This window comes from Adiantum capillus-veneris, chromosome 23 (genome assembly GCF_014529385.1).
Source record: "Adiantum capillus-veneris isolate H3 chromosome 23, ASM1452938v2, whole genome shotgun sequence".
In the NCBI taxonomy this organism is placed as follows: Eukaryota; Viridiplantae; Streptophyta; class Polypodiopsida; order Polypodiales; family Pteridaceae; genus Adiantum; species Adiantum capillus-veneris.
This window is the reverse complement of record NC_140953.1, coordinates 75,562,397-75,578,042: the sequence shown is the minus strand read 5'-3', so window position 1 is coordinate 75,578,042 and position 15,646 is coordinate 75,562,397. Positions and strand designations below refer to the sequence as shown.

Here is a 15,646-nt window from a genome sequence, read left to right as displayed (position 1 = left end):
GATGGTAGAGTCAGATATACAGGTAATCCCTTAGGGTATGAGTCTTGTTGGTGGAGCTTTGGGTTTAAAAAACCACCTGTTGTTTACTTGGGAAAAAAAGCATAAGAGGGTTAAGCCCAATCAATCAAATTGTTACTCTAACATAAATATTATTGCCTTTATGGTGGCTAAGAGAAGATTCAGACTAGGAAATGGGCTCAAAATTACTTGGGGACAGTTGTGTACACATGTCAGCAATTTGAAAGTTTCTTCTTGCAATCGATTTAATCAAAGAATCAAAGATTGAGCATTGCCAGAGACTTCAACAAATTGATGGACCTCCCCAACCAAAAGTTTCTATCTATACTTGATCCCTTAGCCTTAGATAGAGAACAGATGCAACAAGATTTGCGAGTTCAATCTAGATCAACGTTGGTGGTTGAAGAAGCTATCTGATGTATGATGAATTGTTAGCCAAAAAGAGAATGTCTAATAGAAAATGCCCCCTTGAGACAACGAAGCACATATTTTGGAACTTCCCTACAATATATGCTTGGTGGATATGTTTGTATGATGCATTGGAAGACTAAGTTTCTGAATATAGACTGCTTTATGGAACAATTCAAACGGGTTCTACATGTTTAGACTTATGTATTGCTTCTCTGAGACTTTGGGTGTTATCCTTTTTGTGAAATGCTAGAAACTCGGCTTTGTTTGATACACACACCTTTCACAGTTTCCAACTGCCTTGGTCTATGATTCGAGATAAATTGTTAGAGGACTGTGCAGCACTGCCAGTTCCTCAACAGAATAACACGATGGAATTCCTCATCGTGATGTAAACATGTAACAAAATGTAACATAGTACTTAAGTGAGAGAGAGAGAGAGAGAGAGAGAGAGAGAGATTTTCACAATTATGTAGGCAAATGAAATTTCCACTCTGGACCAAGAGAGAAAGAATGGGATGTCCGTTCAAGGATCAGAAAGAGGTATGTTGATGGAGCGAGTGGTCCGGCCAGTCTATGATCAAAGGCAGGGGTTGGCGAAGGCGACATTGACGAGGGAGAGCGGAAGAGTGCCAGCGCAGGGGTAGGTGCGGCCGTAGCGGAGGCCGGAGGAGACGGGTTGGACTTTGACGTTGGGGAGGAGAGTGCAGTGGCCGAAGGTGGGCACGTCCACCTCCATGGCGAAGCGGCTGATGATCTTCTGGTTCCAGCGCCGGTCCTGGCAGGCTGCAATGATGTTGAAGGCCTCACAGGCGCAGTTGTTCACGAGCTCCCACTCGCACAGCCCGGTCGCCACGGGAGTGTTGGTCAGCACGAGGTCGTGCAGCCTGCACTTGAGGGGCGGAGCTGCTTGCACGACGGAGGTCCCCTCCATGATATTTAGCAGCAGCGCCGCCACCATCGCCACTGCGGTGGCCAGAAAAGGAGATCAATAATATTACGACATATGATATGACTATAGCACACAGACGTGGGTTTTTGTATACTTGTAGAATAATAACACAGACGTGCCATATTCTTATACCTGTGCAGAGTTTCACCCTCCCCATTGCCATTGTTGATGATGAAGATGGGTTCTAGCCCTAAATGCTGCTCGATGTGCTCACTGCTGCTTACAGTTTTGCGGGCACTACTATTCCAGCCTTTACAGCACCCGCTTTATATACTCCTAATTACGTCCTCGTAATCCGACCCCACCATACGCCAAGCTAAAATGCCAAATGAAATACTTGTTCCTCATGTTTGTGTGTGTTCCTTGGCTATTGATGTATTCACATGGCTTTACTCCACCAACGTTGAGAGTCATTGCTCCCATGATAACTATAAAGATATGTGAACATCGATCCCGAACCTTCTACGGTTAAACTTCCATGTGGGTATTGGTGTTCTTGTTGGCTACTAATTATAGTGCCATTTATGCTAGTAGAAGGTCACATTTACAATGAGGAAACGGAAACATCTATATTGCTTGACAGCTAGTTGAGTTTGAATATAGTGATTACATGCTTTGATAGCCACTAGGTGTTGATTGATTGATGACTTGACTTGGGGAGTAGTTCGAATGGACCTATTCCCTCTCGGACTTAGTCCTTGATACCAACATTTCTAGGTGAGAACTTTGAGGACCAAGCACTAACACATGCCTTTGTCCACCCAAACATTCTCTTCTTACAGACCTCCTAGCCTACCTTCTCTTGGCCTACCTTGAGGAGACCACTTAACTTGGATGCTCAATTGACTCGTGTGCCAACATAGTCATGCCCTTGTCTTTGTGGCAATATTACTTTCCTTAAAGGAGTGTTTTTGTCCTTAAAAACATTGATCAATGAAATAACTCTCCATAAGAATAGTAATGCTCTCCTCTCTAAACTTGCATCACGTCAAATACTGTCCCACACAATAATTATGTGCTTGTAGCAAAAATCAAATTGAATGATTGCAGTCAATATTTTCACAGGAGATTGTCCCTTCGACCAAGAGAAACCTCTATTTTCTCTACTTAGATCTCAAATTAAGAGTAAAGCCTACCTCAAGTGAGATGCTCTAACTGAGCAAACTTATTGTTCTCACTACTTAACTACTAGTAGAACCTATCTTAAGAAAAATTCTTGACTAATAGTAGAACCTATCCATGCAAAACGCTCTAATTGAGAAAAGCCTATTTCTCTCTTCTCAGCAAATAGTAGATTATCTCAAGCAAGATGTTCTACTTGAGCAAAAGTTAACTCTTTATCTCCTCAAGCAATTTCTTCCAAAAATTGGAGTGCTTCTTATAGATGTATATAATTCAAGCTATTGATAGGTGTTTTGGGCTTACTTATAGAAGAAAACAAAAGGTTGGCACTCTAAGTTTAAGTCCTTAGGTACATTTACCTTCCACATGCATATTTTATTCCAAAAGTAGAGTTGTTCTTCATGAAAGATGGAGCATTTTGTGAACTATCTATGGTTAACATAGAGGGATCCCCAAAACTTCTTAAACTCCACAATTTGATGGATGTTGTAGCGTGCCAATCATCTTTTTGACAAAAGTATCCCTTCTAGCGCTTTAAAGGCATACACATGTAATCCCATGATATACAATCAAATTTGATATGTTTGACACGTCTCAACAAGAATTTAAGCATGAGAGATTTGAGTAGGAGTAATAATTGTGTGAATTGGCAAGTCAACGAATAATATACAGGAGATAAGATATAGGAATAACTCGTATAATTCTTAAATAGACATGGACTGTCTACTCCTCATCTTACCAAGAAGCAATATTCTGATAGACTCTCAAAAGAATCCACTTTTGTAACTCAACTTGTTTTCCACGTATTCTTATAGGATACCCCAAGTGTATCATGTAAGGCGAAGTATAATTTCATGTACAACTATGATGGAGATTGATCCTAAAAAACATTTACTTATTACAAATAATAGGTAGCAACATAGGGTTGCCCTATGGAATATGCAACAAAAAACCAAGTTAATGGATATTTTATTAATGAAGAACCCTTTATGACCAATGGTCATTTTATTTAGTTTCGCCACTTAGGAATAGGTGACATTTGGAACAATGTTACATGAGGTATGGATGTTTGTTTTGACACCGAGGACAATATTTTTCACAAAAGAATGAACATCACTCCTCATAGTCCACAAAGAACACAAATTTGTTAGCTAATAGGTGATGTCTATACTTTTTTACGGCATAGAACGTTCCTAGTCCTTCACTTTTGGTGATGATATAGTTCTTTTCTGCCATATTCAACTCGCGGATAGCATAAGAAATAGGAAAATCAATTTTTACGTCTCCTGGTAGAGCTAGTATACACCCAATGGCAAAATTGTAAGCATCTACATGTATGTGGAATATCTTACTCCAATCTAGTGCTTTCAATATTGGAGCTGAAGTGAGAGCTTTCTTAAGCTTCATGAAGGATTCTTCACACTCCTCAGTCCATTCAAAGTGTGTAATCAAGCTGTACATAGGTTTTGCAATTATATCGTACATGTAAATGAATCGTTTGTAATATCCACAATGTCCCATAAGACTTGAACCCCCTTGAGTGTTGTTGTTCTAGGCAAATCAGCAATAACATGAATCTTATCCATGTCAGTAGCTATGATATTTTTAGACACTATATGTCCAAGAATTTTTCCTTGTCTACCTATGAATGTGCACTTCTCAGGATTTAAGAAAATCCTATAAAGTCTACATTTTTCGAATACTTTTTTGAGGTGTTCCAAATGATCAACTTGGATTGATGAATGTACACATAGATCATCCATATATACTTCCAAGAAACTGTGAAGATATTCTTTAAAAGCATGGCTCATTAATCTTTGGAAGGTGGTAGGAGCATTAGGTAACCCAAAAGGCATAACCCGATACGCGAAAATACCCCAGTCCATTGCAAAGGCAGTTCTATGCTTATCTTTGGGATCAGCAAAAAGTTGATTGTATCCCGAATAGCTATCTAAAAAGCTGTAAGCTTCTTTTCCTGCAACTCGTTCTAAAACATGCTCAATGGTTAGAAGAGGAAAGTTGTCTCTAATGGTAGTTGCATTCACATTCTTGAGGTTGACACACACTCCTAATTTTCCATTTTTCTTGGGTACTACCACAATGGAAGACATCCAATCTAGGTGTTCCATTTCATAAATGAATTCGGTCTCCTTTACCTTTTCAATCTCTTCCTTGATATTTCTGCAAATGTTTTATTATATGTGTATGGCCTTTGTCTACTTGGTTTAGCATCATCTCTCATGGGTATGGTATATTGATAGATTTCTGGATTAACACCCTTGAGATCCTTATAAGACCAAGTAAAGATATCTCGGTATTCCTTCAGTAAGCTTAATAAAATATCTTCTTCTTCTTCCATAAGGTCATTTGCAATGTAGGCTAGTCTAGGCTCTTCTCCTAGTTCCGCCAGATCTATCTTTTTTGCGTTTTCAGGCCCCTAGTAGGACTCACCCTATTTTCGTAGTTCTCTAACAGGCTGTTTGATTATGATTTTCCAATCTTGGAGAGTATATTTCTTGTAATGGGATGGAACACTCGTTACATCTTTACCATCCTCTTCAGTGGTTTACATTTCAGTTGTATATACCTCCTTTAGAGCTTTTTTCAACTCTTAATATTTCTTTTTTTGTTCCATTTGTGTCATGGTTGAAACTTTGTTCTGGTTTTTAGGTTTTTCTTCAGTTTCCTTTCTTGTTTTTCTCATTGTTTTTAACATTTTTGTATTTTTGTTTAAAGGATATCTACCAGTGATTTTGTCCTTGACACAATCATGTGTCTCTATCTGCATTAGAAATCGTGTTCTACTGGAGACTGATGGCATAGGTTTGGCTTTCAAATTTTTCGTGTCTCTTTTTCTTCTATACCATTTTTGTCTTCTTGGTTTCTGGTTAGGAAAGTCAAAATCCTTTTCCTCCCCTCCTTTCATGAGTAGCTTAGCTCTTACATGTTATTTTTCCAACCCCGAATCATCCAAGGTAGCTGGATGTTCTTCTAACTCATCTGTTGCATCATAGTAGAGGTTTGAAAAGACTTGTTGAGCTTTCATCAAGTTCTTGGGTTTCAAAATTCCGTCTTCAATGCGAAGGGTTGAGATCATTTGGATGGGAATTATGTTGTAGCCTTCCTCATTGCAAAATTGAGTAGGCATAGATGTATTTACACATACCTCCATTGTCGCTAAAATTTGAGTCCACTCAAATGGCTCAAACAAATGCTCTGGAAAGGGTTAAGGTACATAGGATTTGTCTGTGCAATCCCTTTCTAAGATACATTCTTCTCGTTTTAAGCTTCCGTTTTTTGAAGCTTCGTACATCCAAATAGGAGTGTCTTTGTTCAACCAAGATGGAAGCTTAGTTTCAGTTGAAGAGACTGACTCAAATTCTTGTATGGGAGTTTTCATGACATCTCTATAAGTGTGATCTTTCAAATTAACTCTTGTTATTGATCACACTTGCTTCAAGTACAGATAATTGTTTCTCCAATCTTGGATGTGTTGTACTTGTCGCATGAAAGGTCTTCCCAATATGATTTTGTAATTGAGTTTCTTTCCAAAGTCTACTATGGAAAAAGTGTGTTGATATTCAGTTCCACACGAATTAACTATCACCTTTTCAAGCAGTCCTAAGGGTCTTTCGCTACGTCCATCAGCCAATTGCAATTTCATGCGAATTTGTCTAATGGCTAGTTGTCCCCAGGACTCTCATACTACTTTTGTGGCTATGGCTATGCATGCCCCACTATCCAGTATTGCCATGTTTTCTATGTCATTATATTTCATTGGAAGGGTTGTGTTTCCTTCTTCCCCTTCGTAGTATTCTCCAACTTTTCTCATTGGAACCAATCGAATCTCTTTGGTATCCATTTTGTGTTTCAATTTTTCCAATTCTTTTGCGATTAGCCCTGTTATTCCCACCTTCTTGAAAGTTTTCTGTAGATCATTCCATAAATATGGCCTGATTTTCAATAGTTATCCTAAAGGAAGTGTGCATTGGATGGGTGTAGACATGATTGAATGGATGTTGTCTACTTCTAGGGTCTGTTCCACTCTTTTTACTTGAGTGGTTTTACACACTATGGATTCATCTTCATTATCTCCAAGTAAGAGGGTAGTGTTTTCAAGGTCAATGGTTTAGACATTTCAAAGCTTCAGATCCGCAATCCCCATACAAGGATTGTACATCCACGTCCATATCAGGAGGTAGATTGTCTAACCAAACTTCCTCTATAGGAGCTGAATTTAAAGTTAGGCTCCCATCATTGATCTCTCTAACTTTTTCACATAAGTGTCTTGGCCAGGATTCTTCTGCGAATGGAATTCCATCTAAGGCATCTTCGTTGTCTGACACTATAAGTTCTGGCTCTTTGGTTTCAAGGTGGGGTTCTACCACCACTTTGGATTTTTCTTTATTGGCTCTTATCACAAGCTTCTTAGGTTTTGCCATACTCTCGATCGAGCTTGGGTTTTTGTTTTTCCAGCATCTCTTGCGTGATTCTTACCAAATTTTGATATGCTTCAAGCTTAGCTGCTTCCATGTCTAGAGAAGGATAGTTTTTCCATTTGTTTTCCATGTTTTGGCCTGATTTAAGTCCCGCTTGGTAAGCTTCCAAGGCTGCATTAATAGGCTCAAAAATTTTCTCAACCAAAATTGATCCTCCAGATTTCACGGTGGTTTCTTTGATTTTGCTTCCAATTTCTTTCACCTTTTCCTGGAATAGTTTCTTTGCTTTCTCTTCGTTTTCAGCCCTTTGTTTTTGTTTTCTCATCTCATACCTTTTGTTTCTACTTCTTTTGGTCTTTTGAGAGGAAATTTTTTTATTTTCCAAATCATCAGAGGAGTTATGTTTCTTTTTCTTAGCCTAGGCTTTGGTGATTACCTTGATTGGAAAAATGGGTTCACTCTCACAAGAGCTACTAGGTATCACTTGGACTAAGTTCACTATTGTTTTACCCTTGTTTAAAGGATTTTTTGGACAATCTTGTGGGAAGTGTCCTCCCTTTTTGCAACATTGTAAGCAATAAGCTTCAACTGGCTTGAGGTTCTTGTTAGGCTCTAGGCATTTATTTTTCCAATGATCATCTGCACCACATTTATGACAGTTCCCAATTTGTGGCTTAATCATGGGTCTTACCATTGGAGGCCTTACAGCTTGATTAGCTACATAATACATTGGTGCTAGCTCTAGTGTAGTATAAGTCACAGGTTCTTCCATTGGTGGTGGATGTGAATTATACCATTCTCTATCTACCATTACTATAGATGGACTAGGCTCAGCATAGGATGTAACAGGCACTAGTGCTTGTTCATCTATGACTCCCTCTGGATGCATGTACTTTACAGGTACTGCATCATGTCCCAGATATGGAGGTTGTTGACCCAACACGGGTTGAGGTCTTTCCATACCCATCAGTGGTCTTTGAGCTGGGGCCATATTAGGCTGCTATCTGTACATAGGTTGTCCTTGTGGCCTCATAGGCACGTACTAAACATTCCCTTCATACTTTGGTCAATAGTAGCACTCATTGGTCTCACGGTTGGTCCACTAACCCTTGATTGCACACCATTTTTGCGGTCTAATTGGTTGTCTCTGTTGAGGTATCCCTTGTCCTGATCCTCTCATAGGTGCTTTTTACTTGTTATTCATCATGTCATTCATCCTTTTGAGCATGTCTTCTATGGCTGAAAGTGATGTTGCAGGAGCCGTTCCCACTTGTGTTGGTTTGGTGGATGTTGTCTTCTCGCTTTGGTTATTCTTAGGGACATCTTCCTCATTGAAAATATCACAATTGTCTCCTAAGTCAATAGCATCTGACACACACTCTTCTAGGGTTGTATGCTTCTTGCTATACAGTATAGCATGAAGTTCTTTGTTTAGCATCCCCTCTAGAAACAATGATACTAGTCATTCTTCTGCAGGTATCTCTAGCTCTGGGCATCTCGCAATGTATTGTTTCATTTGAGTTGCACAATCCCTAATAGACTCACTTTGTTTCTGTTTAAATCTGTAGATTTAAGCTACCGTATTGTGTTTGACCCCTGTTTTGGAGCAAGCAGCTACAAATCCTTCAGCCAATGTAGTCAAGTCTATGATTGACCTTGGTGGAATGTTTTGGAGCCATGTCAAATTCTAGTCATGGTATGCAAAGTGCAATGAATTCTAATGATAAACAAAGTGTTAACAAATCTAACGAGCAAAGTGCTCTCAATTTTAATTCTATAGAGCAACGTGCAACTGTTGTAAAACAAACATTACAGGAATTACAAGATTCTCCATCCCAGCATAACTCTAGTTTACTTTCTCCTTCTGCATGGCAAAAGCTGACTCACTTACTTACGGAGTATCGTGATGTATTCTCAAGTGATTTACCATCGGGTTTACCCCCTACACGTGATGTGCAGCATGGCATAGATGTCTTGCTAGACACTAAATTGGTGAGTAAACCACCTTATTGTATGAGTGGTAGAGAATCCAAGGAGGTTGAGAGTCAATTGGCTGACTACCTTGCCCGTGGTTTTATTAGACCTAGCACTTCGCCTTGGGCATCACGAATTATATTGGTAAAAAAGAAAGATGGTACTATGCGCATGTGTATAGATTATCGCGGATTAAATGCCATAATCATCAAGAACGAGTATCATCTGCCTCGAGTGGATGAGTTGTTTGATCAACTCCATGCGGCAAGATACTATACAAAGATAGATCTTCATTCAGGATACCACCAGGTGCGTATCCTTTTGCAAGATATCTCCAAAATTGCCTTTAGAACACGGTTCGGGCATTTTGAATTTTTGGTTATGCCTTTTGGTATAACCAATGCTCCAGCTACATTTATGACACTCATGGATAGTGTCTTATGTCCCTATCTTGGAAAACTTATTGTGGTATTCCTTGATGACATTCTCATTTACAGTAAGAGTGAAGATGAACAAATAGAACACTTACAATTAGTGTTTGAACAGCTACAAGATCACATGTTGTATGCGAAGCAAAGCAAGTGTGGTTTCTTTAAAACAGAGATACATTACCTTGGTCATGTGATCTCTTATTGTGACATCAAGATGGACACTGACAAGGTCACTGCCATTCTTTGATGGCTACATCCCAACACGGTTGAGGAGCTTTAAATATTTTTAGGCATGGATGGATTTTAACGACAGTATATCCGTGATTATGCCATTTTGTTTTCCCTATGATGGACCAACTTAAAGCAAAAGGTAAGACCTTTTCTTGAGAATAAGCACAAAAATGCAGTTTTGAACAGCTCAAGGTAGCTATAGCCACTGCTCCCATCCTAGCAATCGTTGACTCACATAAGCCATTTGTGGTAGAGACCGATAATAGTGATAAAGAAACTAGTGCGGTACTTCTCCAAGAGGGAAGACCTATGTGCCTTTATAATGTCTATGAGAGAGAGCTCTATGCCATAATTCACGCTTTAGGAAAGTGGCGACACTATTTATATGGTGCCGAGTTTGAAGTATTTTTTGACCATGAGAGTAGCAAATAATTTACTACTCAAACGGACTTGAAGGGCCGTAAAGCTAGATGGGCAGAAATCCTTCAACATTATGATTGTAAGTTACAATACTGCAAGGGGTGCCAAGTTAATAAGGTAGAGCACATCAAGATAGGTGGCCTTTTACATCCTTTAGAGGTTCCACAAGGCAAGTGGGAGAGTATCTCTATGGATTTTGTAGTAGGACTACCTACTACAAATCGTGACCATGATGCCATATGGGTAATTATACACCGTCTCACAAAGATGGGTCAATTCATTCCCACTAAGACTATGAATAAGACACCTGAATTAGCACGGCTATTTGTAGAGCATATATATATAAACTCTACGGTCTTCCAACTAGTATCGTTAGTGACACAAATCAAAAGTTCAATAATAACTTCTGGAGGGATATGTTTCAAAAGTTGGAAAATAAACTTAATCTAGGTACGGCTGATCATCTAGAAATAGATGGTCAAACCAAAAGAGTTAATCAACTGCTAGAGGATATGCTACGAGCATACGTTAGTAAGAAGCAAACCAATTGGGAAGACTACATACCTATGTTGGAATTTGCTGAGCGTCATCAGCTTTGAGCTCTTTCAGAAACTTGGACCAATGAGGACGATCCCAAAGACACACCGGTTGAAAGTAGCATCGGGTGATGAGGTGACCACGTTGTGGTCTATTATAATACCAATCACGGTGCAGGCACACCAGTACACTACAAAATTCCATGTAATGCCACCAAGTAAATTTGCAACGTCGTGTATCTTAGCAGTGTCATGGATGAAAGCTAACAGGGTATTGATTGATTTGGATACTAATGAAGCACTATTCCGAAATGACAACTTTTCAGAACCCTTCTTATCATATAACCAATACATGTCAAGGAGGAAACAAGAGTCAATACAACCGCAAGGATATTGTCAGGGGAACGGAATAATAGAGCTAGACAGCAAAAGGTAGAGAAAGAGATCTTTGTATAATGAATCTTTGCAGACTTTTGATACAACAGACGAGCAATTGAATATGGGCGCACTCCGTTGTACGGCGCTCGAACCTCCCGACCACCCCCGAGCTTCAATCCGCTTGCATGTAGCGTCTCACTCTCACTCGGACTCGGACTCGCACTCTCACTTGCACTCGCAGAAGAGGAGATCTGTGAATCATCCCCGAACCCACCACCCGTCGTTCTTTTATCCTTCTTTTCCTCGAAAAGCCTGCACGATTTTCGCACCAAGTATACCTGCGAGAATAATATAAGAACGTGATCGCTAAGCGATCCGTGAAGGTTAGATTTTTATCATGACACTTTGCACAGATCCTGTTTCACACATTGATTTCTGCATCGCCTACAAAATAGCCAAAAGAATATACTCGTGCAACCAATTCAACATGATAATCAAAGTAAACAAACATAATTATGTACCTTCATAATCTCAATTGCAATAGTCTACCATGAAGAAACAAATCCACTTCTTGGTTGATAGCAAGGAGAGGATTATGTTGTTGTATGTCTGTCTATCCCTGTGTATACTACACTGATGCTGTCTGCTATTTCTTTTCATCATAACTTTTACAAACGAACTCAGAACAGAGAAATCCAGGTACTCAAAACGACGGGAATAGGTCTAGGTTGAGTTTGAATATAGTGATTACATGCTTTGATAGCCACTAGGTGTTGATTGATTGATGACTTGACTTGGGGAGTAGTTCGAATGGACCTATTCCCTCTCGGACTTAGTCCTTGATACCAACATTTCTAGGTGAGAACTTTGAGGACCAAGCACTAACACATGCCTTTGTCCACCCAAACATTCTCTTCTTACAGACCTCCTAGCCTACCTTCTCTTGGCCTACCTTGAGGAGACCACTTAACTTGGATGCTCAATTGACTCGTGTGCCAACATAGTCATGCCCTTGTCTTTGTGGCAATATTACTTTCCTTAAAGGAGTGTTTTTGTCCTTAAAAACATTGATCAATGAAATAACTCTCCATAAGAATAGTAATGCTCTCCTCTCTAAACTTGCATCACGTCAAATACTGTCCCACACAATAATTATGTGCTTGTAGCAAAAATCAAATTGAATGATTGCAGTCAATATTTTCACAGGAGATTGTCCCTTCGACCAAGAGAAACCTCTATTTTCTCTACTTAGATCTCAAATTAAGAGTAAAGCCTACCTCAAGTGAGATGCTCTAACTGAGCAAACTCATTGTTCTCACTACTTAACTACTAGTAGAACCTATCTTAAGAAAAATTCTTGACTAATAGTAGAACCTATCCAGGCAAAACGCTCTAATTGAGAAAAGCCTATTTCTCTCTTCTCAGCAAATAGTAGATTATCTCAAGCAAGATGTTCTAATTGAGCAAAAGTTAACTCTTTATCTCCTCAAGCAATTTCTTCCAAAAATTGGAGTGCTTCTTATAGATGTATATAATTCAAGCTATTGATAGGTGTTTTGGGCTTACTTATAGAAGAAAACAAAAGGTTGGCACTCTAAGTTTAAGTCCTTACGTATATTTACCTTCCACATGCATATTTTATTCCAAAAGTAGAGTTGTTCTTCATGAAAGATGGAGCATTTTGTGAACTATCTATGGTTAACATAGAGGGATCCCCAAAACTTCTTAAACTCCACAATTTGATGGATGTTGTAGTGTGCCAATCATCTTTTGACAAAAGTATCCCTTCTAGCGCTTTAAAGGCATACACACGTAATCCCATGATATACAATCAAATTTGATATGTTTGACACGTCTCAACAAGAATTTAAGCATGAGAGATTTGAGTAGGAGTAATAATTGTGTGAATTTGCAAGTCAACGAATAATATACAGGAGATAAGATATAGGAATAACTCGTATAATTCTTAAATAGACATGGACTGTCTACTCCTCATCTTACCAAGAAGCAATATTCTGATAGACTCTCAAAAGAATCCACTTTTGTAACTCAACTTGTTTTCCACGTATTCTTATAGGATACCCCAAGTGTATCATGTAAGGCGAAGTACGATTTCATGTACAACTATGATGGAGATTGATCCTAAAAAACATTTACTTATTACAAATAATAGGTAGCAACATAGGGTTGCCCTATGGAATATGCAACAAAAAACCAAGTTAATGGATATTTTATTAATGAAGAACCCTTTATGACCAATGGTCATTTTATGTAGTTTCTCCACTTAGGAATAGGTGACATTTGGAACAATGTTACATGAGGTATGGATGTTTGTTTTGACACCGAGGACAATATTTTTCACAAAAGAATGAACATCACTCCTCATAGTTGGCCAAGATGCTCCAAGTCTCAAAATCCATCGCATAGTTTTATCTTCCGCAAAGTGAAGTCCTACTATGATAATATGTGCTTGACTTAGGTATTGGGTCTTCTCCTCAGGATTAATGCATAAAAGCAATATTCCATCTCGATTTCTTTTGTATAGCCTTCCATCTAGTAATTGAACATAGCCAATTGCTCAATTAATCTGATTGTAATAAAAAATGGTATTCGCAAATCCACTTGAGCTATGGTCATCAATGATACCATGTTTTTTGACCATCGAGGTATCATTTTCACGAAGAACAGATATGCATGTGGTAGATCATCATCTACTCCTTTAAGTGGTTCTCTTAAAACAATCCTTGACAAATGATATTCTTTTTTATGTGTAGTGCCCTTTTTTACAACTACAGTGAAATCAAATTCCAGAAGAATGATGAACCACCTCACTATTCTTACTGTGTTGCGTGGCTTGTTGACCAAATACAATAAGGCTTGGTGGTCCACAAAGAACACAAATTTGTTAGCTAATTGGTGATGTCTATACTTTTTTACGGCATAGAACGTTCCTAGTCCTTCACTTTTGGTGATGATATAGTTCTTTTCTGCCATATTCAACTCGCGGATAGCATAAGAAATAGGAAAATCAATTTTTACGTCTCCTGGTAGAGCTAGTATACACCCAATGGAAAAATTGTAAGCATCTACATGTATGTGGAATATCTTACTCCAATCTAGTGCTTTCAATATTGGAGCTGAAGTGAGAGCTTTCTTAAGCTTCATGAAGGATTCTTCACACTCATCAGTCCATTCAAAGTGTGTAATCAAGCTGTACATAGGTTTTGCAATTATATCGTACATGTAAATGAATCGTTTGTAATATCCACAATGTCCCATAAGACTTGAACCCCCTTGACTGTTGTTGTTCTAGGCAAATCAGCAATAACATGAATCTTATCCATGTCAGTAGCTATGATATTTTTAGACACTATATGTCCAAGAATTTTTCCTTGTCTACCTATGAATGTGCACTTCTCACGATTTAAGAAAATCCTATAAAGTCTACATTATTCGAATACTTTTTTGAGGTGTTCAAAATGATCAACTTGAATTGATGAATGTACGCATAGATCATCCATATATACTTCCAAGAAACTGTGAAGATATTCTTTAAAAGCATGGCTCATTAATCTTTGGAAGGTGGTAGGAGCATTAGTTAACCCAAAAGGCATAACCCGATACGCGAAAATACCCCAGTCCATTGCAAAGGCAGTTCTATGCTTATCTTTGGGATCAGCAAAAAGTTGATTGTATCCCGAATAGCTATCTAAAAAACTGTAAGCTTCTTTTCCTGCAACTCGTTCTAAAACATGCTCAATGATTAGAAGAGGAAAGTTGTCTCTAATGGTAGTTGCATTCACATTCTTGAGGTTGACACACACTCCTAATTTTCCATTTTTCTTGGGTACTACCACAATGGAAGACATCCAATCTAGGTGTTCCATTTCATAAATGAATTCGGTCTCCTTTACCTTTTCAATCTCTTCCTTGATATTTCTGCAAATGTTTTATTATATGTGTATGGCCTTTGTCTACTTGGTTTAGCATCATCTCTCATGGGTATGGTATATTGATAGATTTCTGGATTAACACTCTTGAGATCCTTATAAGACCAAGTAAAGATATCTCGGTATTCCTTCAATAAGCTTAATAAAAGATCTTCTTCTTCTTCCATAAGGTCATTTGCAATGTAGGCTAGTCTAGGCTCTTCTTCTAGTTCCGCCAGATCTATCTTTTTTGCGTTTTCAAGCCCCTGGTAGGACTCACCCTATTCTCGTAGTTCTCTAACAGGCTGTTTGATTATGATTTTCCAATCTTGGAGAGTATATTTCTTGTAATGGGATGGAACACTCGTTACATCTTTACCATCCTCTTCAGTGGTTTACATTTCAGTTGTATATACCTCCTTTAGAGCTTTTTTCAACTCTTAATATTTCTTTTTTTGTTCCATTTGTGTCATGGTTGAAACCTTGTTTTGGTTTTTAGGTTTTGCTTCAGTTTCCTTTCTTGTTTTTCTCATTGTTTTTAACATTTTTGTATTTTTTTTTTAAAGGATATCTACCAGTGATTTTGTCCTTGACACAATCATGTGTCTCTATCTGCATTAGAAATCGTGTTCTACTGGAGACTGATGGCATAGGTCTGGCTTTCAAATTTTTCGTGTCTCTTTTTCTTCTATACCATTTTTGTCTTCTTGGTTTCTGGTTAGGAAAGTCAAAATCCTTTTCCTCCCCTCCTTTCATGAGTAGCTTAGCTCTTAAATGTTATTTTTCCAACCCCGAATCATCCAAGGTA

At 38.5% G+C, this 15,646-nt stretch overlaps 1 protein-coding gene across 1 annotated transcript; it reads left to right on the top strand.

The window, feature by feature from the left end:
- The first annotated feature begins 939 nt into the window (after positions 1–939).
- Positions 940–1,369, top strand: LOC147428008 (uncharacterized). The gene is made up of 2 exons (XM_086496793.1): positions 940–969; positions 1,013–1,369. Exons 1-2 carry the CDS (start codon positions 940–942, stop codon positions 1,367–1,369), a joined length of 387 nt encoding a protein of 128 aa, XP_086352919.1.
- The last annotated feature ends 14,277 nt before the right edge of the window (positions 1,370–15,646 follow it).